This window comes from Carettochelys insculpta, chromosome 10, assembly GCF_033958435.1.
Source record: "Carettochelys insculpta isolate YL-2023 chromosome 10, ASM3395843v1, whole genome shotgun sequence".
Lineage (NCBI taxonomy): Eukaryota > Metazoa > Chordata > Testudines > Carettochelyidae > Carettochelys > Carettochelys insculpta.
The window spans coordinates 8,997,334-9,024,646 of NC_134146.1; the positions used below are offsets into that span (position 1 = coordinate 8,997,334).

Genomic DNA, 27,313 nt, shown 5'->3' on the forward strand with positions numbered 1-27,313 from the left:
TGCCTTAATTGCACAGCTTTAGCCTGAGGATATGGAAATTGTAAAGGCACAGTCATTATTCTTACCGTAACAACACTGGATGATATTGCCAACATTATATAGTTTCTGCAGTCAATAAAACAGAAATTAGTTCTTGTACAACAGTTGCCAAAGAAAGAAGTACCCAGCATACACACCCGGAAAGGAGATACGCCGTTTCCAGCCCACGCAGTCTAAGCCCATTGGGGTGCTCTGGGAGAATGGATGCAACTTCAGAGGAAGAATGTCTAAGGCAACAGAGGAAGTGATGGAGATACTCATTCTCGCCTGCAAAAAAGAAAAGGCAAATGAAGGAGACGTTAAGCTCAGACACCCAGAAGTAGAAGTTATGGGCTTTGTCCTGAAATGTTTTCTTCTAATTGTAGTGATTGCCGGCATGAACAAGGTAAGGGGTTGGAGGATCAGATGATATATAGTTAGGGAGATGCGTCTGTGCCACTGAAAAGAGCCTTTTTTAAAAACGGGCATTCAAACAGTGCTGGAGACGACAGAGCTGCAAGGTGACAGGGTCAGAACAATGTTAACAATGCCTTATACAGGTACAGACAACATGTTAAGAGATACTATGTCATTCCTGACTTGCATCCATTTTGCCCTAGAAAAAACATGAAATTATTGTCAAAAGAAACCTATTTTTCGTCCCTCCAGGGGTGTTAAAACACCCTCAGAGGGAAGAAGAAGAGATTTATTTTGAAAAATTGAGCAATATATGGACTATCACAAATATGGACAAATTCATCCCATGACATTTTCACCCAATAAAAATTAATCACAGTCAATTTCACCAGGGAAAGCAGCTTCTTACGATAAGTGAAAACAGAAGAGAGACACTCGCCAAGAGAAAAGGCAGTATCCACCTGCCATTCCCCCGCCCCAGCCTCACCCCCAGCCCCAAAACCTAAAGAAAATTTCAATGTATGTTTTGTCATTTTTCCATAGCCAGACACTTTTTGGCCAATCCATTCCCCATTGCCTTAAAATATGAACAACTGGCTGTAAACCTGAACTTGGCAATAGAAATGGGATGTGGTAGATTGAGCTAGCTTAGTCTTAGAATGAGGTCTTTTTTCCCCAGAAGGATACACTACACTACACTACACTACACTATATATATATACACACACACACACACACACACACACACACTATACGCTACACTACACAGTGTAGATACACTATGGAGAAGATGAAACCAGACGGTTTGATTTTGCATGCACGGTAGAGACGTGCAAAATTGAACTATCTGGGGTTGACAGTCAACTCCTGTCCTCCTAAATATCAGGAGGAGTAAGGGAGGTTGATGGGAGAATTTCTCCCATTGTCCTCCCCCTGTGTAGACAGCCAGGTAAGTTGATTTCAGTTAAGTCAATTCTAGCTATGCAATTGCTGTAGCTAGAATTGTGTATCTGCAATTGACTTGCCTGCCTGGTATAGACCAAGCCTCAGCAGCTCACTAGGTGGGAAGGAAACAGGTCCTGAAGTACCCTGCCAACATGATATGCAAGGAAAATATGTTGCACTCAGTTGGAAATAGCATAGATTGCTCTCATGAGACTGAACATCAACCCCTTTGGACTTATAGGGCATGGAAATGACCTGGTGGAACCAAACTACTTGGTCCACCAAGGAGGAATGCTCCAGACTGAGTTTCCTGCTGTTAGTTCATGGGAACTCAGATGGCATGTACCATACTACAAACAGCTGAAACCCTTTTAAATTATAGGCCATCCAAGATATTAGCATACTATGCAATGAGAGCAAAGACACCACAGGCTGGAGGCTAGGTTTGCTTTCACGGCATATTTTTCCTGTTTCTTTTTTTCTTACTTGCCCATCTCATGTCTCTCCCTGCTGCTAATCTGATTGCATATTAGCGACTGCAGCATAAATTAAATTAATGTGACAGCAGCAGGTCAGCAAGGGCTGGTCTCCTGGGCCTGGCAACCATCTTACCCACTCCTACTACTTTCCCTTTCGTTTGCTGCATCTGAGCTTTGAGCAGCAGCAATATTCTCAAGCCTGGCTGAAACAATGGCCTGGGATGTGGAAGCTCAGTATCCAAACTAGGATCTTTCTCCTTTCCTACCAATCCACCCATCTGTCACCACAAGCATAATCTTTGCTTTCTTGTTCACCCACAATACAGTAAGTAACCAGAGCATCATGCAGCTCCGGCTTCCTCCCAATGTTTTGTTTTTTTTAAAAAAACAAATAAACCAGGTGCTTAACAAAACAATCACATTCTTTCAAAAGTAAAAATAAAGACTAACCAACCACACTGCTCAGGTAGCCAGAAGTGATACTATTCTGTTCCAGTCCAAGGGGTTTGCTGGAATACCACAAACACAGCCAATGTTTTAGCGCCAGTTGCTAACTCCAGAATAACAGAGTAAACCCTGTGCAAATGAATCTAAGCAGCGCCTGTTTGTTTAGACAATAGCAACGAAGCCCCACCGGGGGCACACCTGCTTCAAATGAGAAGACAGCACACAATAGGAAAGCACAGTAATGCAAATGCTAAGTGTGGCCTCTAGGGTATTTCCTTGGAAACAGAGTAGAAGGCGGCATGCCGTTTAAACTAGGAACTGGGAGTGTGCACGCATTACAATTTCACAACTGTTAGAGGAGAAGCGATGGGCCAAATACCAACTTCTCCTTAGAAAAAGACAAGGTTTTGTTACATGTGGACTCTTCCAATGCCAGCAGGCAATTAAATATCCCCCCACCCCAGGAGTTCTGTATTTGGAAGAGGCCTCTTACTACATCCCCATCTCTGTGATTCTTGAGATGCACAAGAGGGGCAACTCATCTGGTCCAAGCTCTCCTCCCAGGCACCTCCATTATCCCCCGAGAGTGCACCTGACACAACCACAATGCACGTCATCGGGCTACATTGACAGATCTTACCAGAAGGATAAGTAGTAGTAGGCATCCTTCAGTCTGCATAGACTATGGATCGCACCCTTTATAGTTTCAATTGAGGGCTTCATTTACAGCGTCTACTGTGACTATGAAGACCCACACGAGAGTGACAGTCCTTGCTGCATCTCTTGCAGATGTGGTGGGTATCTGGCAAGTCCTTAGTGTGCTTTCTGTGGGCTCGCTTCTCTGCTAGCTGCCTGATCCTCATCTCGCCCTTCTGAAGGCCCTTGTGTAAGCCCTGCCTACATCTGCTGCAGTCGTCTGCTAGTTCTTCCCCATTGTCCAGCTCGATGTCTACCTCTCTGAGGTCTCTCTTGCAGACATCTTTGTAGCGCAACTGGGGGCGTCTGGGAGGTCTTTTGCCAGAGGCTAGCTCACCATACAGGATGTCTTTTGGAATCCTTCCATCATTCATCCTGGGGACATGGCCAAGCCAGCGGAGCCGATGCTGTCTGAGGAGGGTGTGAATGGTTGGGATTCCAGCTTGCTCGAGGACGGCGGTGTTGGTCACTCTGTTCTTCCACGATATTCCAAGGATGCACCTGAGGCAGCGCAAGTGGAAGACATTCAGCCTCTTTTCCTGGCGGGCATACAGGGTCCAAGTCTCGCTGCCATAAAGGAGGGTGCTGAGGATGCAGGCTCTGTAGACTTGCATTTTGGTGTGAGTGTACAGCTTGTTGTTATTCCACACTCTCTTGCTGAGTCTGGACAGAGTTGTGGCCACTTTTCTGATCCTCCTATTTAGCTCAGTGTTCAACAACAGGGTGTCAGTGATGGTGGACCCGAGGTAAACGAACTCGTGGACGACCTCTAACGTATAGTTGTCAATGCAGATTGATGGGGATTCAGCAACGTCCTGACCGAGTACGTTTGTCTTCTTTAGGCTGATGGTAAGCCCAAAGTCCTTGCACGCTTTGGAGAACTGATCCAGCAGTTTTTGAAGCTGGTCTTCTGTGTGAGACACTACAGCAGCATCGTCTGCAAACAGCATGTCTCTGATGAGGACTTCCCGCACCTTAGATTTAGCTTTCAGCCTTGCAAGATTAAACAGTTTCCCATCAGATCTTGTGTGCAGCAAGATGCCCTCTGTTGAAGATCCAAAGGCATGCTTCAGGAGGAGTGCGAAGAAGATCCCGAACAATGTCGGAGCAAGCACGCATCCTTGTTTGATGCCTCTCCTGATTCTGAAAGCATCCAATAAAGCGCTGTCATATTGGATGGTTCCTCTCATGTCTTCATGGAACAACTGGATCATCTTGAGTAACCGTGGAGGACAGCCTATCTTGTGGAGCAGTTTGAACAGACCATCCCTGCTGACCAAGTCAAAGGCCTTGGTCAGGTCGATGAAGGCTATGTAGAGTGGCTTCCTCTGCTCCCTGCACTTCTCCTGCAGCTGCCTTAGAGAGAAGACCATGTCAATGGTAGACCTCTCTGCGCGGAATCCGCACTGCGATTCGGGGAACACCCTCTCAGCAATCTTCTGGAGTCTGCCAAGGATGACGTGAGCGAACAGTTTACCAGTGACACTTAGGAGGGAGATTCCACGGTAGTTGTTGCAGTCGCTTCTGTCTCCTTTGTTTTTATACAACGTTACAATGTTAGCATCGCGCATATCCTGTGGAACCTCACCCTCTTTCCAGCACAGGCACAGTAGCTCATGTAGGGGTTCCAGAAGTGTGTCCGCAGCACACTTGATTACCTCTGGTGGTATTCCATCCTGGCCAGGGGCCTTTCCAGCTGCAATGCTGTCGATGGCTCTCTTCAGTTCATCCATGGTCGGTTCCTGATCCAGTTCTTCCATTACTGGTAGGAGCTTGATGGCATCGAGGGCTGCGTCAACCACAACATTCTCACGTGAGTACAGCTCGGAGTAGTGCTCAACCCAGCGCTCCATCTGTTTGGCTTTGTCAGTGATGACTTCACCAGATTTGGATTTCAGAGGTGCCATCTTGCTCTGTGTGGGTCCTAATGCCTTCTTCATACCCTCGTACATTCCTCTGAGATTACCAAAGTCAGCACAGGTCTGGATGGTCAGGGAGTTTGCCTCTGGGCAAAGCATCCTAGAGGAGCTTGGGTGAGTGTGGGATTTGGGGGGCTGTGTGGTGAGCTGGTGGGTGAATGTCTGTCTGTCTGTGCAGCTATGTTACTTTGCAGAGAAGGGCAGTTTGATCAGCTGCCTGTGTGCCTGAGTTTGTGTGGTGCAGAGAGGAGCAGTTTGCAAGGTGTGAATTGGGGGAGTTTCCTGCCAGGTGAGCCTTCAAGGGCTGATTAGACTAGAGGGAAGGCTTTGAGCCAGGCCTAACCAGCTAGCAGCTCTCCCTATAAGAAGGGAGCTCTCAGAGAACACTGTGAGCAGTGAACAGGGGCAGCAGCTAACAGGGAAGGGAGTTTGCCTCTGGGAGTTCGCCGAGGGAGGAGCCCCGTGTTTGTTGTCCTTTTCAGGTATGGTGTTCCACCTGTGCCCTGCAAGGCAGCACTATCAAGAAAAGCATTCTCTGAAGAGAAGAGCCTGAAGAGCGATGGGGGAAGGTGGACCTGGGGGCACTGAGAGCAGTTGGGGGGAGAGGGGCCAGTGCAGTGAGGAGGGCGGACATGGGAGCAGATGGGGGTAGTGGGTTGGGGAGAGTCCTATGGTGATGGTAGCTGGGGGGGGGGCGAAAGGTGGGGAGGAGGGTCCCGGGGATATGAGGTCATTGCTCCACAGGGAGCTATGGTGACTCGTGGTGACAGGGAGGTATGAAGTAGTGGGATCCTTAACCAGATTCTCCACACCCCACTGCCTTGTGGGTTATCCTGGGAAGGAGAAAGGGTAAGGGAGTAAACTCTGACAGAAAATCCGGAGTGGAGTCCGAAGGTGGTTCGGTGTCAACTTCTGGCACTGTCCCGGCAACTCCTGCAGCTGAGCTGGTACCAGACGTGGAGGTTATCCTCTCCTTTGGACCATATCAGTAAAGCCGAGAGGGGGACACTGGTGTCTGGGCAGCCCAGAGTCTCCATAATAAGTGCCCAGGCTCGCGCCCGGAGAGGAACTCCGGCATCGCTGAACAGCATTGCATCAACAAGGGAGGCAACAGATACCGGTTATAAGCTCTTGCTTGATTGGCGTAGAGAACGAGCGCCAGGGGTTGCCTCCGATGGTGGGAGAGATCCTCGCATCTCACGGGACAGTCACCGCCCACCTCAATCTGGGCAGCCCCCAGCCAATAAGGTACTGTCCCACCACAGTTCACCTGCCTTGCTGGGTGCGTGAGGCTTAAGGTTCCTGAACCTGACAAGTGACTGAAATTTGGGCACCAGGCAAACCAATAAGAAAATCAACAAGAAATGAGAAACATCAACAATTTAAGCTTGCTTGCTGGAATGTGCGGACCATGCTGACTGGCTTGACTGAAGATCTTCAGGCCATCAGTGACACCCGAAAGACCGCTGTCATCAACGAGGAACTGAAGAGGCTCTGAGTTGATATGGCTACACTGCAAGAGACGCGACTCGCAGATTCGGGATCTCTAAAGGAAACGGACTACACCTTTTTCTGGCAGGGTAAAGCCCAAGAAGAACCCAGAGAGCATGGTGTTGGCTTTGCTGTCAGAAACACCCTTCTACAAATGGTGGAATTAGTCATGGGCGGATCACAAAGACTTCTTCGGATCACGCTTCAAACTTGTGCCGGTCCCGTCCACCTGATCAGCGCTTATGCTCCAACCCTGTATGCCACACGAGAAGTAAAAGACAAGTTCTACGACGTGCTTAGTGCTGCTGTAGCGCAAATACCTGCTCGTGAACAACTGTACATCTTGGGTGACTTCAGTGCAAGAGTTGGAGCTGATTGGGCCTCACGGCCTTCCTGCTTAGGACACTTCAGTGTGGGAAAAATGAATGACAATGGACAGCGTCTCCTTGAACTGTGCACGTACCACAATCTGTGCATCACAAACACATTCTTCCAAACGAAGCCACAGCACAGAGTGTCGTGGAGACACCCACGCTCAAAGCACAGGTATCAACTAGACGTGGTCATCACTAGGCGTAATAACCTAAAAATGTCCTTCTGACACGCAGCTATCATAGTGCTGACTGTGATACAGATCACTCGCTAGTTTGCTCCAAGCTCAAGCTGAGACCCAAGAAGCTGTACCGCTCTAAACCTGCTGGAAGGCCCCGCATTGACGCCAGAAAGACGGCAAACTCGGAGAAAGCTGAAAAGTTCAGAGAGACCCTCCAGGAAAATCTGCGCAGTGGCCCTGGGGGTGCCGATGTGACATCCAAATGGCAACATCTGAGGGATACAGTTTACAACACGGCCTTGTCGGTGTTTGGAAGAAGAGCTAGAAACATGAATGACTGGTTCGAAGCTAACTCTGATGAGATGATTCCAGTCATTGAAAAGAAGTGCGCTGCACTCCTGGAGTACAAACACTCACTGAGCCAGAGTACCCAGCAAGCACTTAGAGCGGCCAGAAGAACAGTACAGCAGACAGCCAGGCGCTGTGCCAACAACCACTGGCTCCAGCTATGCAGCAGCATCCGGACCTGTGCTGACTTTGTGACCAGAAGGATACCTCCGTATGTTAACAGAGACACAGCCTCTTGTGCCAGCAATGCTGCTCTGCCATGTACATTGGACAATCATTTGCCAAAGGATGAATGGACACAAACCAGACACTAGGAATCTACATACAGTAAACCCTCGAGTTCTTGCAACCCCCACGTAACTCGAATTTTTCCACAAGTTGGGGGTACAGGGGGAGGGTGGCGGGGAGTCAGTTTAGGTGAGTTACGTGCAACTTGAAGCTGCATATTTTGAGGAGTTACTGCACACATAAACCTGTCAGTGAGCATTTCAACTGGGCAGGACACACTATTGATGACTTAATGGCGTGCGTTTTAAAACAAACAGATTTTAAAAGCAGATCACAAAGGGAGACATTTGACCTGGAATTCATTTTCAAGTTTGATACCTACCACCGTGGACTCAAAGATCTCAATTATCTTACAAATTACAGGACCATTTCCCCATCTTTGATATTCACAGTGATGGCAGCATCCCACTTAACGTAACAGGCACTTGCAGGGTTTTTTTTTTGGTTTTTTTCTCTCCCCCGCCCCTTCCTCCTCCCTGTCTAGCTCATTTGTCAGGTTTTTTTTTCTATCAGTTATCAGTTATTCTCCAGATCCAAAGAAGTGGGTCTGTCTCACAAAAGCTCATCGACTAATAAATAATATTGCTAGTCTTTAAAGTGCCACAGGACTTCTTTCTTTGCTTTGTGAGGATTCAGACTAGGACTGCTACCTCTCTGAGCCTCTTTATAGTGAGACACTGTTTGCTTTTGCACACTTTAAAGCTCTCTGGGCCAAATTCGCTGTCCATTTAACTGACTAGTGAAGTTAGTGGGATGGTAATGGTGCATCAGAGAAAATAATTTGGGCCTATATGTACATGTACCATTCCCAAAACATGGGTGCTATATTTTATTTATTACATTAAGTGAGGTTTCCTTGTGTTCTGGGTACAGAGTGCAACTGGCTAGCAATGCAATGGGAGATTACTGCCTTAACATGTTCGGCACATTACTGGCATCGATTGTTAACCCTAATAGTCACTGAGGCTTCTTCTTTCTAGTGTCTCCAGTTTTTGAGTATGAGCCTAATGATTTGTCAGCATAGTGGGGTAATATGCTCTATGGGAGCATGATTTCTAAATGCATTTATGTGTTGTGCATCAATTGGTCTACGTGGATTCTGCTGGTGTGCAGTGAAGGTGCCACGGTGCGCTCTGGCGTAGTACTGTTTCAAACAGCACAGTGTTAAATTGTACCAGCAGCGTAACACAGAACAATTAATTTGCAATAGAGCGGGCAGTGGGAATCACACCCTGCCAAGACTAATCCCCACACTGGCATTTTGAGTGCATAAGGTGGGGGCCTGCAGGAAGTTTTAAATACCCCACTGCTAAAGGCTTCTACTGAAAAAAAAAACTCCCCACAGTCACAGATTCCTTGGGAGATAAGCCACTACCACCCGAGTGCAAAAACACCTTTATAGAATCCAGGAAAACACACTTGAGATGTCTCCCTGTGGGGTAACCCAACCCTCCCTTATGAGAGAGCTTTCAGACTCCTCCAATTGTTTAATAGATGGCCTCTCAGTCACAGGCACATAAACCCAGAACCTCCTGTAGGGTACAGGAATCAGATCATAGTCTAAAAAGGTGATTTTATTGACAAAACAAAGACCTACTTGGTAAGTATACTTGGTTGTGAGGTGTTACAGAGCAACTAAAAAGATAGAGAATTACTTTCCCAGGATTCAGTTTAAATATTACAGTGTACAGAGGGGGAGGAGTGGGTCGTGTACATCAGCCAATCTGAGAAGTCCTGCACCAAACATTTCTTTCTACTCACATATGTGTTATTCCAAGATTCCTCTGGAGGAACAGATAATACTGAAAGCTTCCATACCTGGTTCCAAGCTTGCTCCATCCCTGTATCTCTCCTCTGGCTACACAAAGGACTCACCCAGCAGATAACTGCTTCAGTTCAAAAATCCCTGCCTTCCTCTCTTCCCCTTGGCTCACCTGGCTGCTTGCCAACACAGGACCCACTATCTCTGAGTTTAGCTCTTTACAGGCAATTTATTTAACTGAATAGTGGAATGTCTAGAAAATGGATAGCAGTCCACCCATCTGTCACATCTTTTTATAGTCTTTAAGGTACTACACAGCTGCTTATTTTCTGACGCCACAGACTAACATGGCTCCCCTTCTAAGACTCTCTGTACACTCCCCAAAGTGTACACTAGCCCACAGTGTAGACAAGCCCTAAGTTTCACACAGGGAAAATGCATGTGTTTGGCATGAGGCTCTGAGGGGGCCCTGACTGGACCCTTCTTAGCAAGATGGGAAAGATCAGATTTGCCTTTTTAAAGAGTCAGTGAATTACAAGGAATATTTTTTGCTCTTTGTTATTTCCTCTTCAGAATGTAAAATGGAATTGTTTGGCATAACCATCCCTCTGCTGGCCCCTTTTCTGGATTCCCCAGAAGTCCAGCCACAAAGGACTTGAGTTCTGCTGAACTTCTCAGAAGCTATGTTCTACCAGCTGCATGTTTAATAGCAAAGGCACCATTCAGGGTTTAACAATGTGTTAAAGTAGATAGGGGAAGAAAGAATAAATAGATGCTGCTAAAAGCACTCCTCCGAAAGAATTTTGAAAGCAGATGGGAAGGTCACAGATTTGCATTGCCCCTTAAAGAATCAATGTATTATACACAACTGGCCTTGCTCCAATTTTTTAAATATATGGTTGCATTAAAAACATGTATAATGTTCCAGATTACATTTCAACACCTGTCACTATGTAAATGAATGCAAATTGGTGAGGAGGCAAAATGAAACCCACTGGATTAAACCAACAATGATGTAAATATCTCTCATTTCACTTCGGGGAGTGCTAACATCAAAAGCTAACTGTGACCAGTTAAATGTCAACACAAAATCAGCACTTAACTCGGTTTGCTAAGGGCGGTATTTTATTGTAAGTGACAGCTAAGTCCAGTTTCATGCCTGGACTCTGGGGATTTACGTAGACTCTCTGCATTCAAAGCAAGTAGCATCTTACTGGACCTGAGAAAAACAAAGACCAACTGCGACAGAATATGGCCATGTTCACGCTCTAGAATTCTAGAACTACTCAAAGAATTTTTATTCAAGGTGTGTCTTGGGAGGTAGCATTTGAAAACTTACTTTTTTGATCAATAGTGTCAGAGCAAATCCACTTGTAAGTGAAGCTATAAACACAAGCTGAAATCATGACTAAAAGTGTGTTTTCCAGAAATCTGGGGAGTGCCCGGATCCATTCCTTCGAGACAAAGGGAAAGCTGACACTTCTGCCAGGTGTAAACAAGTGGCTATTGGAAATGGAGCAAAGGCAAAAATCTATAACTTAAACACAGAAACCACCAGTTCTCTTGCTGCCAGCTGGAAGCATTTTTCAAAAGAGGTGCTGAAATTATAAAACCCAGGAGCAAACATCTGCCCATTGCATTCACTACATCTGAAGAGACAAAGGAAGCAGCTATTAAATTCTGGGGAAAAGGTCCTGACCTAAAGAGTTTAACAAGCAAATGTGAGAAATCTTTGTGTTGAATCTGATACAGTTTGTTAGGTTAGGCACCAAAAAGCATCGTCTTTTTTTTTTTGTTGTAACCATTTCTGACATTTTGCCTCATTAGTGGTATTTCTTTAAAATCTCTCTCTTTACTTGTTTTACTGTTTATCCAATCTAGTGTGTTCAAGTTAAAATGTCTGGGTAACTCCATTTGCGGTAACATTATTGCCTTAAATTCTGCAATGGAAATAACAGAAGAGGGCTGGGCAGTGTAAGACATATTTTGGGGAGGTGAGGGAGATCCAGGACTGGGGGCACATTGGGGTTACCTTGCAGCATAACTCAGGCTGGTAAGAGCCAACTTATGGCAGAAAGGCTTCAGCTCACACAGATACAGCAGGGAGTAGCCTGCATGCTGGTGGTTGCTTGTCAGCAGTGCTCCTTGGAGGCTACAAACTTGGAAGCGCTGTATGCAGCACTTCAGGTCACAGGACAGGAGCATCACAGCTCTGCGTGTGTCCAGATCGTACCCCGGTACATCATGCCAACATTCATGATTGTTTCACTGGTACTTATAATTTTTTAACCTGTGTTTAAAAGCAGATTTTTGAGCATTGAATTCCCACCCTATATTCTGATTGCCTGAGCCTTGTCATTTTCAGATATTACTAATTCATGTTTATTCATTGGTTTCCTGTTCCTTGGAAGAAGCCAAAGAATAATAAGCAGCTATTACCATTGAAAATGGAGAATGCCTTTACTGTTTTGCCCAGTCTGTCTAAGTGATTTGCTTCTACAACAGTGCATCATTACATGAGGTTGTATGCTGACCTGACGTTGACTTAACACAATGCGACTCATCCTAACCAAGCAACGCATCCCAAGGCATCCATGAGTCAGAAAACATCAGCCTGGCCACTTATATCTCATTCCCCACTCAGTGGCATTGCTTGGTTTCAGCCAGAGTCACATTTGACAATAAATGCCTTTTAAGCCTCCTTTTGTGATAATCATTCCTTTATAGCTATCCAAAAGGCTGCCATTTATGATAACGACACTCCAACATTTTGGGGCATTTCGTTTATTAAGCTCGTTGTACAGGTAGAAACTAGGCTTCCAAGAGCTTGTGGTGTCTCCATCACTAGAAGTTTTAAAAAACAAAATGGAGAAAGACCAGCTAGGGATAGCCAAGGATTCATTGGCCCTGCCACAATGCTAGGGGGTGCACTTGACTTCTCAAGGTTTCTACATTTCGCTGATCCTATGACTAAACAAGGGACAGAGACATAAGCCAATCATATTAACAAAGGAACTAGGATTTCAAGGAGGACAGAGAACTTGGCAGGAAGTAGATACGTGGATATATTTTGATTTGCTCTCATCAATATTGTCATCACTATGGTCTATATTCATCTTAAGTGGTCCATGGATCTCAACTGTGCTCCACAGAAATAACAGCCATGATTACACCCTTTCAAGCCAAGACTGTGTAGGAAGATCAGAATTCACAACAGCACTTATCATGCACTGGACTCCTTCTATGGTCCAGTTAGATGGTGATACAAAAAAAAGGCCACTCTCTGCCTGTCATATGTCTAACAGTCAGCAGCCTGTTCTCTGCAGCCTCATCCCTACTGTAGGCAGTGGGACAGGAAGAGAAGGTGACTTCCTCGTGGTTGAGACAGCATGTCCTTTAGGCATATAAATTAGCAGCAGGAGCTGCTGTGCAACTATTATACGTACACAGCTGATTTCAGATTCAAGTTAGCAGCAGACAGAGAAAGTGGGAAGGTTTAATGGAGAAAATATTTATTGGTAGATTTTGAGCCAAGGGTAGAATGATTAGAATGAAGAGGAGATGTGAAAGATGATGAAGTAGCTCACCACCCTTCCTTCAAGTTTTCACCTTCTAGGTGATGACTAACATGCACTGTAGTATTAATTACATGTCCACCACTCTCCACACTGTCACATGACTTTAACACATTTCACTGCCGTTGGTTTAGAATAAAGTCTATGTACGCTGGAAAGCATTTTTTCCACTTGAAAACAATGTCACTTCCCTGGTACTTTAAGTAACTCTGAAAATAAGACTATTGTTTTTTCTAAAAAGCATCAGCAAAGTACATTTCATGCCCACAATGTTGGCTTCTGAGGAGGATAATATTTCATCAGCTCCTTTTTTAGAATCAACCTGGCTATTTTAATCATTGTAATGTAGATGACATATGGGGCATCAGGCCCCCAGTCTTGCCAGCTCTGATGGAGAAGGTGAATTTTATGCATTCAAGCAGTCTCACTGACTCCAGCAGGAGTGCTCATGGGCATAAAGTTATCTGTGATGTCAGGGCCCAAATTCTCAGAGAGTTCCTTTAAGGCAACACCCTACTCATATTCCTATGGGCAAGTCTACAATACAGGCTGTATGCAACTCCTGCTACATGAATAATGACGCTGAAACAATGTATCTTAGGTCAACTACTTGCAGTGTCTACACTGCACTGGGATGAAGGGAAGAAACTCTCCTGTGAATTTACCTTATGTGTCTCATTCCAGTAGAGTACAGGAGTCAACAGGAGCACATTCAGCAGTCAATTTACCATGTCTTCACTAGACCTGCTAAATCGACCACCAATGGATCTATTCCACAGCATCAATCCATCCAGCAGTGGAGACAAGCGCTAAGTGTCCATGTCACGAAAGGGAAATAATAAACATGGCAAACCTCCCAACACACAACCTCTGACAGTAGCTTTTTTATTTGAAAACCTCTCTCTTGCTTCCAAAGCTAGGCCTAAAGCGTTTCCATTTTATTAGTAGAAGGCTGCATACAGGTGCCCCCTTTCTAGTCACCTTTAGCTCTCTCTCAACACATAGGCCAAATTATGCACTTGGCTACACAAATGGCTCTCACCCAAGTTAATGGGAACCTGGGTCTGGCCCCGAAAAGCTGAGCATTGCTGTTTGTGTGAGTAAAAGTGCCTGTGACAGTCTTTGTCACAAGCAGCAATAACACATTTCCTAAAGACGCTCCCGATGGTCAATCATCGGAGCAGTTTTCCAACTAGTTTATACTCTGTCCTGGAGAGTTTCTGTCAAACGCTTCTCGAACTCTTTCCGTCTTGTAATCGATGGAAGTTTTGCCCAAGTAAGGAGTGCAGCATTGGACTCCGAAGTTAAGTAACAGAGATGGTCTCTCTTTGACAGGAATAACACAGCACAGGAGCAGATTTCATTAGTGGAGAAGACTACCACCTCCCCACCAAGAGACATTTGACCATATCGATCCCCATTACACACCACATGACAGAGCAGAAGCTGCTGCTTTCAGCAACAAAAAAGTGTCTCTTCAAAACTGTCACTGGGCTGGTGAGAATTTCATTTCATACACTTGATCACCACAGATCAGAGGCACAAAGGAAAGCTGACAGAGCTGGCAGGAGATGCAGCCTGAAGAGAGAAGATGATGACAGCAGAAAGAAGCAGCCAGAGACGCAGAAGAGGACAGTGTCAGAGAAGACAGGAAGGATGAGGGCAATTTCTTACTTTTAACTGATCCTCCGGGAGGTTCGTCCATTGAATTTCTCTCTCCAACTGTGTCTCCTTTTCTAAATTCCTTTTCCGATTCCTTTCCAGCCACATGTCATCACAGCTGAATCGCTTGTACAAGGGTTTGAGTCTCTTCGCCTCTGGTGCCTTCTCAGCTTTTCCATCTGGGGCGAGGGAGGGGAGCATCCAACCTTTGCTCTCAATGCTGGAGAATGGCCGCAGGGACGGTAGGATGGGAGGGGACCTCTTTTTGCAATGTAGAACCCATTTCTCACTTGGCCTCTTTTCAGGTGGTGTTTGACTTTGTTGTTGGGGATCCTGTGTTATAAGCAGCAGGTGAAAACACAGGATGGTTTTGTTTTGTTTTTTTGGGTTTTTTTGTTATTTTTGTAATCATGCTTGCAAAGCTCAGTGTCAGAAAGCCCTGGAAAAGCCCATCCCACCCAACCCACCACCACACACCTCCACAAAATCCTGAGACCCTGCCCATGTTGTGGAGGGAACTAACCAGGTGATGCACAGATTTGGTTGATCTCATTTGTTTTATAGGCCCAGCAGAAGCTTGAAGCTGAAATCGGGTTCTGTACGTGGAAACGAAAAACACCGTGGTGTTAAACAGAAACCATCTAATGCACCATTTGTTGGCTTTGGAAAACAGTTAATGGGGGAAAGGATCAGTGAAGTTCAGAGCCTGCCAAATTGCTCCTTTAAATTACTGTAAAGAACCTGCCTCCCACTGCAGGCCACACAAAAGCACCAGCCCACGTGAAAGGGAAAGAGCCTGGAGAGCAGGACGGGGAACCTAAAGCTCGAGCGCCCCTTGCCTTGATCTGGCCCAGGAGGCTCAGGTCTTGTCCCCTCCCGTGTGGGGATCTGGTGCTGATACTCCAGCCATAGGGGGAGGCGGCATCATGGCAGGAGCATCAGCATGGGCTCCCTGCCGAAGGGGCCCTGAGCCTTGCGAGCCTGATCAAGGCAAGCTGGGGGCCTCATCAGGGCCATGGTCTCTGCCTGGCAGGGCAGGAGGGGGCTCTGTGCATGGCAGAGATGTGCTCCCTGCAGGCACTGCCCCCATCAGTTCCATTGGCCAGGCATTGCAGCCAATGGGAGCAGCAGGGGTTGCTCCCAAAAGTGCAGGGTGGTGCAGAGCCACCTGAGCCCTCCCCAGAGAGCTGCACCAGGCAGGCACCTTAACCCCCTGTCCTCTGAATGTACCGCTCCTCCCTTCCTGACCACATATCCTGCACATTCCCTCCTGCCAAGACACCACACCCTCCAACCTGCTTCTGCACCCTCCCTCCTCCAAGACCCCTATCCCATCCCCAGCCCATTCCCACACACGGAACCCTTAACTTTGGCCCCACCCTAGAGCCTAAGGGGCCGTCACAAAATCTACTACCCTTAGGCCCCCAGAAGTGTTAATTGGGACCGCTGAGTCTGGACTGACGATGCTACAGACCTGAAGAAGTGGGTCTGTCCCACAAAAGCTCATCACCTAATAAATTATTGTATTAGCCTTTAAGGTGCTACATGCCTGGTGGTTTGTCCTGTTAGACTACAGACTAGCACAGCAACCTCTAAGTCACTGGCCAGCAGGGTAAGCCCTGAGCACCAGCGTCCAACCCCCCCTGCCCCCGGCCCTGTAGGGCTGGAGCGTGGAGAGAGACTTTCCTCTCCTTCTCGCTTGGTGGCCAGGGCAGTGAGTGAGTTGGGGGGGGGAGGGGGCGGTGTTGGTTTTGTTTCTCACTTGTGTGGCCCCAGCCCGACGTTTCCCTCAGCCTGGACTGCCCCAGGGCTTTCAGGCCACAGCCCCCCGGCAGGGCAGCTTTGCCATCCTTTGAGAGAGCACAGGGCAGGGTCCCTCCTGTGGTGCCTGACACCGCCCCTCAACCCCCACCAGCCAAGTGTGCCGCCACCACTCCCCATGCAGAGCCACAAGGGAAGGACTCGTCCTTGTGCACTCGCACTGGGCCAGGCACAAGCTAGGCCTGGGGGTTATCACAACAGTGCTTCTGCCAGCATTCAGATTACTCCGTGTGTGTGAGCTCATTCAGACAGGCAGCTCCTGCAATGCATTCATACCTGGTGGGGCCAGCTGTGCTCTCCCCCCTCACTTTAGTTATGAAAGATATAAGAACTCTGCAGATGCCTGCTGGTCTGACACATCCCCCATGCTGCTGCTTTTTATGTTATGAATGCTACTTGCCTGACATTTAGCTAAGGACTGAGGCAGCCAGGGGATGCCTATGTTTTGGCTTCCCTCCCTTTCCTTTTCTACTGCGCACACACAACCTCCTTCTCTCCCCCGCCCCCACCCGGTTTTACATGGGAGCTACTTCAGAATAGAACTGTGGCGTTTTACCCCAAACCAGGTAGCATTGGTGGACATTTGACAATAGTTGAGGTCTGAGATCTGCAACACTAGGAAAGGAATAATCTGTTAGGAAAAGAGGCAAAGCATGTCCCTGCTGTGAGGGGGGTTTGATTTTTAGAGAGACCAGGATCTCCTTGCTAGCCCCCAGTTTGTCTGAAGAACTCAGGTATGACAGGCTTTTTCAAAAAATAGCAGTTTTCCAGCTCTTCTTAAACCTGGCCCTTGCGTAAATAGCACTGTGCCGGCTCAGGTCTTGCTTGCAAGTGGCACTGGTGAGGCCACAGCTGGAGTATTGCAGCCAGTTCTGGGCCCTCAGTACAGAAAGGATGTGGACGCATTGGAGAGGGTTCAGCAGCGGGCAACAAAAATGATTAGGGGGCTGGAGCACATGACCTCTGAGGAGAGGCTGAGACATTTGGGCTTGCAGATAGTCCCCAACTTACGAATGGGTTATGTTCCAAACACATGGTCGTAACTTGATTTGGTGGTAAGTGGGAAATACCCTTATACTGTAATCCCTTGAGTTTCGCTAAGTCGGGGAGGGCTTGGGGGATGGGATGGGGGTTGAGCTTGGGGTGGGTTAGGAAGGCAGGGGTGGTGGGAGGATGCAGTTGAGCTGGGGTTTGCAGGGGGTCAGACCTGGGCAGCAGAGATTTGGGGTGGGGTTGAAGCCAGGACTGGGGGGTGGGGGGTAGGCGGGTTGGAGCTGGAGCCCCACGGGGATTGGGAGATCCAGGTGCAGGTTGAAGCCGGAGCCCTGTGTGCCAGGGAGTGTGAGTTGGGGCTGTGGGTGACGGGGGACATTGAATGGGGTGAACCGGGGCAGGGGGTGAGCCTCATAGGCTTGCAGCGGCTGACAGCCAGAGCCCCTCCCATGCTGGCGGCTGACAGCCCAGTGCATGCTGGGGTTGGGGAGGTCAGCTGGGATGGGTGGAGGGGGATTGAAGGGGGGTGAACCGGGGTGGGGTGGGTGGAGCTGGCAGGGGGGATAGAGTCCCTGTGCATGATGCCAGTAGCTGACAGCCAGAGCCCCAAGCAGGAGGGTGCGGGGGTACGGTGGAACCATGAGGGGGTTGAGCCAGGTGGGGGAGGGGTTGAATGGGGCACCCTAGGGCAGGGGGCTTCAGCAGCGGGCAGGTTGGAGCCCCACATGTCCTGAGCCAGCCACGTGGGAGGAGTGATCCGGTGCCACACAGGGGTTGGGTCTGGGTCAGGGGGTCAGAGTGGAGCTCCAGGCATGTGGCTGAAGCCCCCTACTGAGGGACAGCAGCAGGGTCATGTGGTGTGGGGGTGAGCTGGAGGTTGGTTGTAAGCACAGATGGTCATAAGTCACTGTGCTCGTAAGTTGGGGACCACCTGCATTTAGTTTGCAGAAGAGATGAGTAAGGGGCGATTTGAGAGTTGCCTTCAACTCCTTGAAGGATGGACAGAGCCTGTTTGCAGTAGTGACAGACGGCAGAACAAGGAGCAATGGTCTCAGCTTACAGTGGGGATATTAGGTTGGATATGAGGAAAAAAAGCTATTTCACCAGGAGGGCAGTGAAGCACTGGAATGCATTACTTAGAGAGGTGGTGGAGTCTCCATCCTTGAGGTCCTTAAGTACCTGCTTGACAAAGTCCTGGCTTGGATCTTTCAGTTAGGGTTGGGTCAGCTTTGGGCAAGGGGCTGGACTCAATGACCTCCTGAGGTCCCTTCCAGCCCTAACCTTCTATATTTCTATTTTAAGTTTCTGTGGGATGCCAGTCTGGCACCACTATACATCTTTATGCATACTCACGTGAGCAAGAAAGGGAATTGTCTCCCTGAAATACATGAGGCCCTAGGGCCTCAGTGAGGGTCTGGAGTGCGGGGCGGGGGAGGGGATTTAACTGTTCTGATTGCCTGCTGGAGAACACAGTTACATAAATAAATAAAAGCCTAACAAAAATAATCAGGTTGATTAGAAGGGCCTTGGAGCAACTTAATGTGATACTGTGGCCCCAGGGCAAACACTCAGCTGTGCAGAACTGGGTCAGCCCACGCTCTCCCTTTCAGCATCAATTCTTCTGGCTCAGAAGTTTGAAACTGTTTATTTTTGAGGGGAAGTTGGAGGTTTTGGGGTTTTTTACATAAGAATTCTCCATTTATCCGTCCGTCAAGGCACCCCACCAGTTATCCCCCTCACAAATCAGACAGAGGTGGAAACCTGGTCTTTTAATCAATGCTTGGCTGCATTTTCTGACATTTTAAAGTTGCAACAGCTGTTCACGGGTGTAGTTCTGAATAGATATTTAACTGACAAATGCATATTAGGGAGAATTAATTCTATTATTTTTGACAATATGTATCTCATTACCATTTATTTTGCTCCACCCCAGTCTTGGCTATTCCACTCTCCCTGTGAAAAGTCACGGGTGTGTTGAACCCACGTATCAATAACACAGGGGTCAGGACTATCCCAGACTCACAATGTCCCACAGCAAAGTGCTAAAATAAATCAAATGTGGTAGCAGTCAAAGGTCCTATCTCCTTTAATGGGGTGAAGTTCTTTATCGCTGAGGCAAGAACTGGTACTTTAACTGCTTTAAAACAGAGGTGTACAAAACCGGGGTGGGGCGTGACATCTTGTAAGGGGGGTGCAGCGCTGTCAGCTCTCCCCCCACAATGGCTTCTGCTGCCTCCCCAGCACTCTACTTCCTCCCCTGCAGCCTCCACAACTGCTGTCACTAAGGAAACGCTCCCTCCCTCTGCTGCTGGGCCAATCAATGCTCTGAGTCCCTGAGCCAAGTGGCGGGGGGGCAAGCCATCAAGGTCCCAGCTCGGTAAGGTGACTGTATTGGTCCCCAGAGCCTGTGTCATCCTGGCCCTCAGGAGTCCCCCCAGATGTCAGTGAGGAGTTAGTGCCGCGCGGGGGGAAGCAGGGCTGCCACCAGCTTGTCAACACCATGCAGCTGTCAGACCCCTGGAGTCCCCCACATACCCTCCGGGGGAGACCCCTGGAGCACTCCTCCCCCTTTGGGGCAGCCCCTGGAGCCGCCCTAGTACACCCTTCCCAAGCATCCCACTACCTGCCTGAGCACCCCCTGCATCCATTCCTGGTGTCCTCCCACCGGTTGGGGGGAGGGGTGGCTAACTGCATGGCCAAAATGTGGGTCTGAGAAAGAGTTTGCTCCTCCCGCTTTAAAACGATCTAAACCCACCAATCCTGCAGTCTGAAGAACAGCCACCAGTGGGAGCAGTGAAATTGCTCCAGTCCATCTTTACCTGTGTGGCAGCATTTCACCCCTGTTTAGATGAATTAAGGATTTATTCCTACAGGCTGGAGCTCAAGCTCACATAGCCAAGGTCGTACATACCTTCTCTCTCCTTCTCAGGGAGCTGCTCTGCAGGATGGTTTACAACTTCTTTCATTCAGACTCCAAAAGTAGCTATACTACAGGGTGGCTGCCCTGGTCCCTTGCACCCTGTGCCTCGGGCGCAAGGCAGCTGTCCCATTCCTCGGCATGCCAGTCCCCACTGCCAGGGACCTCTAGCATGTGCAGCTGCCACATTCCCCACTGGAAGGCCCCAAATCCACCATGCTCGGCATGCCCACCAGGAGGTTGTGGAGTCCCTGTTCTCCCCTCCCCTTCATCGAGAGCCTGCAGAGCCCACAGTCCTAGTGCCTCCTGGTGGGGCAGCAGCCCCCATCGCTGAGGAGCCTTGACACAGGACAACAGGATCCCGAGAGGGAGGTGTCTCACATTTGCCACAGGGCAATGTGGTCACCCTAGTCAAAAGGTTCGAAGCTGGTGGCAGTGTGCATAAACAGCTCCTTACAGCTTCCTCCTGGAGTCAGGTATATAAATGTTTTAGAGGGATGTGGATTTACCCTGTTTTGTGGCATGCTCAGAGCTCCTTGAGTTACCTAAAACATCTTGTACATCTTACACATTTTGTGTGAAGGAATTCACACTTGTAAAATCCAGGGCCCCACAGCACATGCTAGAACCAGGCATGCTGTAACTAGGGGATCCGCAAATTCCCACACACTTCTCTTCCTCACACCAACATGCAATCCACCCTTCTGTTTCACTTTCGAGGCAGCATTAGCTGCAAAATTTGGCACTTGTTCGGAGCACAAATGAAATGCCCATGAGGAAGAGGCTGGGAAAACTCTCTTCCGGAGGAGTTTATTTTGAAATAATGCTGCTGTGTAGACATACCCTCAGGGAAGCTGGGTCTACATGTGCCCCCTCCTTTCAGAGGGGGTATGTTAATAAGGCACCGCGGAAGGTGCTAATGAAGCGCTGACATGAATATGCAGCACCTCATTAGCATAATGGCAGCCGCACGTGATTCAAAAGTGCTGCTTTGGAACGCATGCTGCCCGTGTGGATGGGGGGCCTTTCGAAAGGACCCCCCGACTTTGAAAGCTCCTTCCTCCTATTTGGTTTTAGACCCAGCAGGAATGTAAATTGGGTGAGGTGCAAGAGCCATCTCCCACTATCCACTAGAAACAATCACTAGTGTGCAGCTGTTGGATTTGCACAGAGATGGGTTTATCCCAACTAAGAACTAATTGTTCACTCTGCCATTAACAGAATATGATTCCCGGCATTGGGGATTCCTTAACCCCTTGGAGGTGAGTTCTGCAAAGCAAACCAAAATTAAACGTGATAATTCTTACAAAACAACTCACCTCATCCCAGAGGATATCGCTAACTGAAGAAGCAGCATTTAAGCTGATCTGTGATTGGCTGCTTATTCCACTGTCTTCTCTCTGGTAGTCATTGTCCAATGAGTGCACAGAAAGCAAGAGTGTACCTCTCGGCTTGAGCACCTTTGGCCTCTCGGGTACTTCTAAATTGCTGTCAATAGCCAAGCTGTTCCCGAGAGAGATCATAGACGTGGCACTTATTCTCCCGGGATAACGGAAACTCTTGTGTTGAGATCCAGGTCTTGGACTTTGTGGTTTAGGGCTCATGGGCCGACAGGGCATGTCTTTACCTTCGTATGTGGACAGCTGGGGGCAAGAAGGGCTTAACTGAGCAAAGGGTGACTGCAGGTCACTGGAGCTTAAGGCAGACCTCAGCCAGTATTCCTCAGAAGTATCTAAAAATCTTTCCTGTGGCTCTACACAGTCTGGGCTTTCTGGACATTTGACAGTCAGATCATAGGACAGTACTCGCTGTCTTCTCCTATCCAAAGGTGTAGAGAAGTCAACAGACTCCACAGAGGTATCAGAATGGTTGGCATCTGTGGAGGTGGGATTAGAATCCCGTGATCTCAAAAACGTTTGTCCATTTGAACTGTCTTGCTTCTCTGCAGATGGCCTTCTTGCAACATTGTCAGGACCTTGCTGTTGACCCCTGGTTGTTTTACGACTGTCCTGGGATGGCAATAAACTTGCTAAGGTGGGTCGTCTTAGTCCATCAGCATCCCTGCTTTTCAGAAATGCTTTCCAGGAGCTCTGGCGAACCTTGGCTTTCTCCTTTTCATGTTTCAGAGACACTTTGGAACTCTGTTCAGGGTTTTCTCTCTCTTGGGATTTGGATTCAAAGAAACTTGAGAAGGATTTATGCACCAAGGCCAGCCTTGTCCTGAATTTTTTGCCCTCTGGGGTTTTGTTTCTTTTAAACACATTCTCACCCAGTGATTTGCTTGCCCCAGAATTCTCTGTCACTTCACTGTCATCTTCAGCTGATTCTAAGACTCGTGCTTCAGGGTGTTTGACATTCAATAACAAGGACGATGCAGAATGTGTGTCTATGTTGTCCATCAGTATCTGACCAGATGCAGAAGCCTTCCTCAGGCTGATTCTGCTGAGCAATCCAGCAGGCCTTTCATAGAATAGGTCATCATCATCAGAACATTCGGAAGCATAACTTTCCTTTCTTTGAAGGGCAGAACCGGAGGAACTGCTTTTAAAGGACTGCAAGCTCTCTGTGTCTTCATCTTCTTTCCCAGTGTCAAGTTCTTCTGTCTTTGTCTTGCTGCCAAAGGAGCTGCTGCTATCTTGGTTTTCAGCAGCCCCTGTCTTGGTTTTCTTAAAGGATGCCATTTTTGAGAACACTGAAAACTTGGAAGGTTTCCCAGGCTTGATCTGTTTCTGCACAGCTTTACAGAGGCTGCTGCTACTCCCCAGGAAATGGAATGAAGTCTCATCCATCTCCTCACTGTTAGCACTGCTAGTGCTCACGTTGTCTAGGCCAAGGGCTGAGGCCTCTTGGCTCTCCATTTTCACTATATGGTTAAAGGCATTGATCTCATTTGGATTCTGATCGTTGTCTTTGCTAAGGCTCAGCGGCTCCTCCCGAGCTAAGCCCTGTGTTAGTTCTCTGCTGGGAGAATCTTCACCGATGCCTGTTTCTTCCTTTGAAATACCGCAGCTTTCACCACGTTTCCTTTCTAGGCTCCTGAAAGCATCACCATCCACACCATCTGCTTGACACGGGCCACTAATACTGTTCGTTTCCAGTGCTGTTGTAGTAGTTACACATACGTCTTGTTCTAAGCCTTGACTTGTATTGATCTCATGTGCCTCAGTTGCTTGGCCATCCCTCGCTTCAAACGGTGGTTTTTTTAACAGCTCTCTTTCTGCCTGCACCTCAGCATTAGTTCTGAGGGGCTCTACCAGAGAGATTCCCCCACTAGCTATGCCATGTGATTTCAAATGGGCTCCCGTGGACACATCTCCCTTTTCTTTTGTGAGAACAGTAGCATCTTCCCACTGCACATCAAGCTCACTGGATTCATTTTTTGCAGCGGTTACTGGGAAGCCACCGCAGCTGAGTTTTAAAGAGAAATCTGAATCTTTTTTCTGTGCTTGCCCCTCCATGACTTCTGACTTTTCTTGTCCTTTGCTCCCAGGAGAAGTCACCTCTGCACTGCAAGAGACAGGCTGTAGGGGCCGAGTTTGTTCTTCACAGGTGGAATAGGCATTCAGATCTCTCTGTAATTCATTGGGTTCTTTGCTGGCAATGGGAGGAGACCCCACATCCTCTTTGGCTAAGGTCCCAGCTATCATTTCAGCAGGTTGACCGTTATTGAGCACATTGGACTGCAAGCTCTTCTCCTCCACAGATATTATAATCAAAGCAGGTTTCAACTCTGGGAGCTTCATCACCTTTTCTTCCTGGAAGAGGTAATGTGGTTTGGGAGCTATTTCAACATCACAAGTATCACCACCAACCTCATCCGTTTTGTGTGCATCAGCAAGATGTCCATCTGTTGTTACAAGCTCAGAGAGATCCTGTAAGGCATTGTTGTGGCTATTCAGGCTTTGCAGCACTGAGTTGTCCTGCTTTTCTGTAATTTCTTGGCCACCGGCTTGGTTGGCATGGTCCACACCTGTCAGTGTGGTCTCTGGGACTTTCACACCCAAAATCACACCAGAAGAATCTTCTGCACTTGTTTCTCCCACACAGGCCACAGTACTTGGTGATTCAGGAACACTCTTCTTCAAGTTGTTCAGCAGTGTCCTGCCAGCCAGGCCATAGTTTGCAGTATAGTTGTCACCTGTGTTTTCAGCAATGACAGAAACACCTACAAGACAAGTCGCTTGGTCCTCAGGGTTCCTGTCACCTGGTTCAGAGTTAACACTGAGAGAGAACCCATGCACTTTGAAACCCCTGTCAGATTTCCATTTGTCTTTTCTTACATGCCCTTCGGCATTTGAGCTCATTGTTTCAGAGTCCAAGACCGAAGGAGTCTTCCTTTCTTCAGAATCCCACTCAGAGGCTTCTTTCAGAGGGAGCTGCACTGAAGCTAAGCCATCAGCCCACATGTCTGCTTCCGTGCTAGGGCCACATGTCTCAGATTCAGTGTGCATGTTAACCTCAGCACCCTGGTGGAAGCCCACAGGATGAGAGAGCTGGTTCTTATCTGCATCTATGTAGGTATTGAGAAGTGATTCTTTTATGTCAAATTTCTCCTCCAGTTTTATTGCTTTTTCAGAGCTCCCCACAATCCTTTTTATGTTTTTCCAGGTGTACTCAAAATCCAAACCTTGCAGATGGATCCTGGAACATGACAGTCTTAATTTATCTGGAAACTGAATGCAGTTACCCAAATAGTCTCTCTTGCCCCCAGCATTTATGTTTTCAGGTGCACTGTGCCATGTTTTACTTTCTGTGATCTCTGGCCTCATGAGCGGAGATTTTGATGTTAGGCAGGGTTGATATGAGCATGAATCCACTTGAAGATTGGCCCCCGGAGTTGTCTCTCTTTTCTTTGTATCTATAGTTTCTTCATTGTTAAACAAGTTCATCTTATTGCATTTTACATTAGATCCAGAATGTAATTCATAGTGAAATTCAAATGCCTCAGAATTTCTTTTACTCTCAGTTCTATTTGCTTCAAAATTAATATTAGGCAAGCTATGGCTTGATCCTACAACTGGCTGCAAAGGAAATTGCTGTGTCTCAGGAAAAATCAAACAGCTTTCAGAGTCTGCTTTCAGGCAACCAATGGTTAATATTGCTGGACTTTTTTTACTCCTTGAAATAGCATCTCCAGCTGGTCCCAGGCTGTCGCAGGATTGCACTGCATGCTTTTGTGACTTCTCTTCACCTTGCAATCCATCCACTACCAGGTTAGTTTCGGTCTCTGATATTGTGTCTTTCCCATTGGTGCCAGACACTGCATTGGAGAGATCCCTAGTTACTATTTGTTCTTCCTCTTCTCGTCTCGATTTTGTAGTCTGTATCCAAAATTCACTGTGACCTGGTCTCACTTTCAAAGCGGAAGACAATGCTAATTGAGCCTTTTGACACAGTGCCATGTGACTCGGGGGTATTTCTGTACTGGTATCAAGAAAATTGTAGCAGGTTTGTTTTTTCCCAGAGGAAAGGCAGTTTGAACTCAAGCAAGTTTCTCCACTTACATCACTGGCAACAGATGCCGAGTCCGACACACTTTCATAAGGCTCAGTCTTCACGTCTGACAAGGATTCACTCTGATGTGACCAAGTTTCAAAATAATCTTCATCTGTTTCCTGGCTCGATCCATGTATCTCCAGCTCTACTGTACTTGGGGCAGAAAAACTTGGGTCATCTTCATACTCTTCTTCAGTGACGTAGTTTTCAGCTGGCTCTGGGGTCTGCAACAAAGAGACCAAAATTAATCAAGGATGAATTCAGCAGCTGAGTCTCAGAGAGAAAAACATTCCTAGAATTAAACACAATACAGACACTACGGAATATGCCTCTTTTCTTAGGGATTACACCTGATGTTTGTACAGGGTTGGACTTGATGCCATATGTCTACTATAAACTATTTTTAATATCATCCAAAATGTGGCAGAAGCTCCAAAGACCATCTCCCCCACCCCTGCTGTGGGCTCTATAAGGCACCAAAACTTCTAGGGAGAGCCCCGCTATTCATTACTGTGCTGGTATGGCTTGTAAGTCTGATTTTGACCACTCCAAAGTACATCTCGGGGGAAAAACAAGCAGTTCTGTAGCACCTACAAGACTAACACATTTATTTATTAGGTAATGAGCTTTCATGGGTGAGACACGCTTCTTCAGATGGTGCTGCAGAACTTTGTGTACGTGTGTGTGTGAAGCTACAGCCTAACACAGTTGTCCCTCAGACTAGCTCTGAGGAACTCCAGCATAAAACATGTTACCTTCCCTTTGCGGCCAAGATAAAAAACAAAGTTTGTGATGGAGGGAGGGTTACTGCTTCAGAATAAGTTCAAACACCCTTTTTGTACAATGAAATCACAAGCAACCAAAGTCACGCAATCAATGGAACAGTGCACCCTGCCCTGCATATAATCACTGAGATCTTTCAACAATGTCAAGTCATGAACGGGACAGAAATGACCAACATCACGGCAGCACAGGTTCACATGTCACATGCTGATCAGTGGAGGGGCTGGCAGGAGCAGCTGGCTCACACAGCCATGACTCATGGAGCATGGGCTCTGCATTAGTGAAGCTGAATCTTGAACGATGCACTAGTCACATTTTACAGATGGCACTGAGATACTGTCGAAGCAAGCAGGGTCTGAGTAAGGAGGACACTTGATAGCCGTTGGACAAATTATACAGTAAGTTATACACAATTTACAGCACAGGTCTATTAGAGCCCATGTACAATATGACTTCAGATGTGCCAGTGTAACCCAATTTTAGCTTCGGTGTTTATGGGTCTTGAGCACCAAGGTCAATAAGTGCCTGTCTGTTGACTTCAGTCTACGAACCAAAGAGGAAGACAGGCTCAGAGACAAAGGGCACCGATTACTGTTTTTATTCATAGTTCATGGGAGAACCCCAAAATTGCATGGCCTGAGCTGTGCCCTACTAGGCTACTGATTGGGACTGCTGAAGTCCAGTTTTTGGCTGGCAGCCACCA

At 47.6% G+C, this 27,313-nt stretch overlaps 1 protein-coding gene across 3 annotated transcripts in view; it reads right to left on the reverse strand.

Moving 5' to 3' along the window:
* Positions 1–27,313, reverse strand: part of ARHGEF4 (Rho guanine nucleotide exchange factor 4) — a 394,947-nt gene that overhangs the window by 201,990 nt on the left and 165,644 nt on the right. Inside the window, exons 4-6 of one of the 3 annotated variants that reach the window (XM_075003695.1) lie at positions 21,651–26,051; positions 14,613–14,933; positions 177–306 (exon numbers count right to left, since the gene is read on the reverse strand). In XM_075003695.1, coding sequence (XP_074859796.1) covers positions 177–306; positions 14,613–14,933; positions 21,651–26,051 — 4,852 coding nt within the window. Of the gene's footprint in view, positions 1–176; positions 307–13,603; positions 13,688–14,612; positions 14,934–21,650; positions 26,052–27,313 lie in introns of those variants that run through there. The other 2 variants (XM_075003696.1, XM_075003699.1) reach the window with 2 other exon arrangements.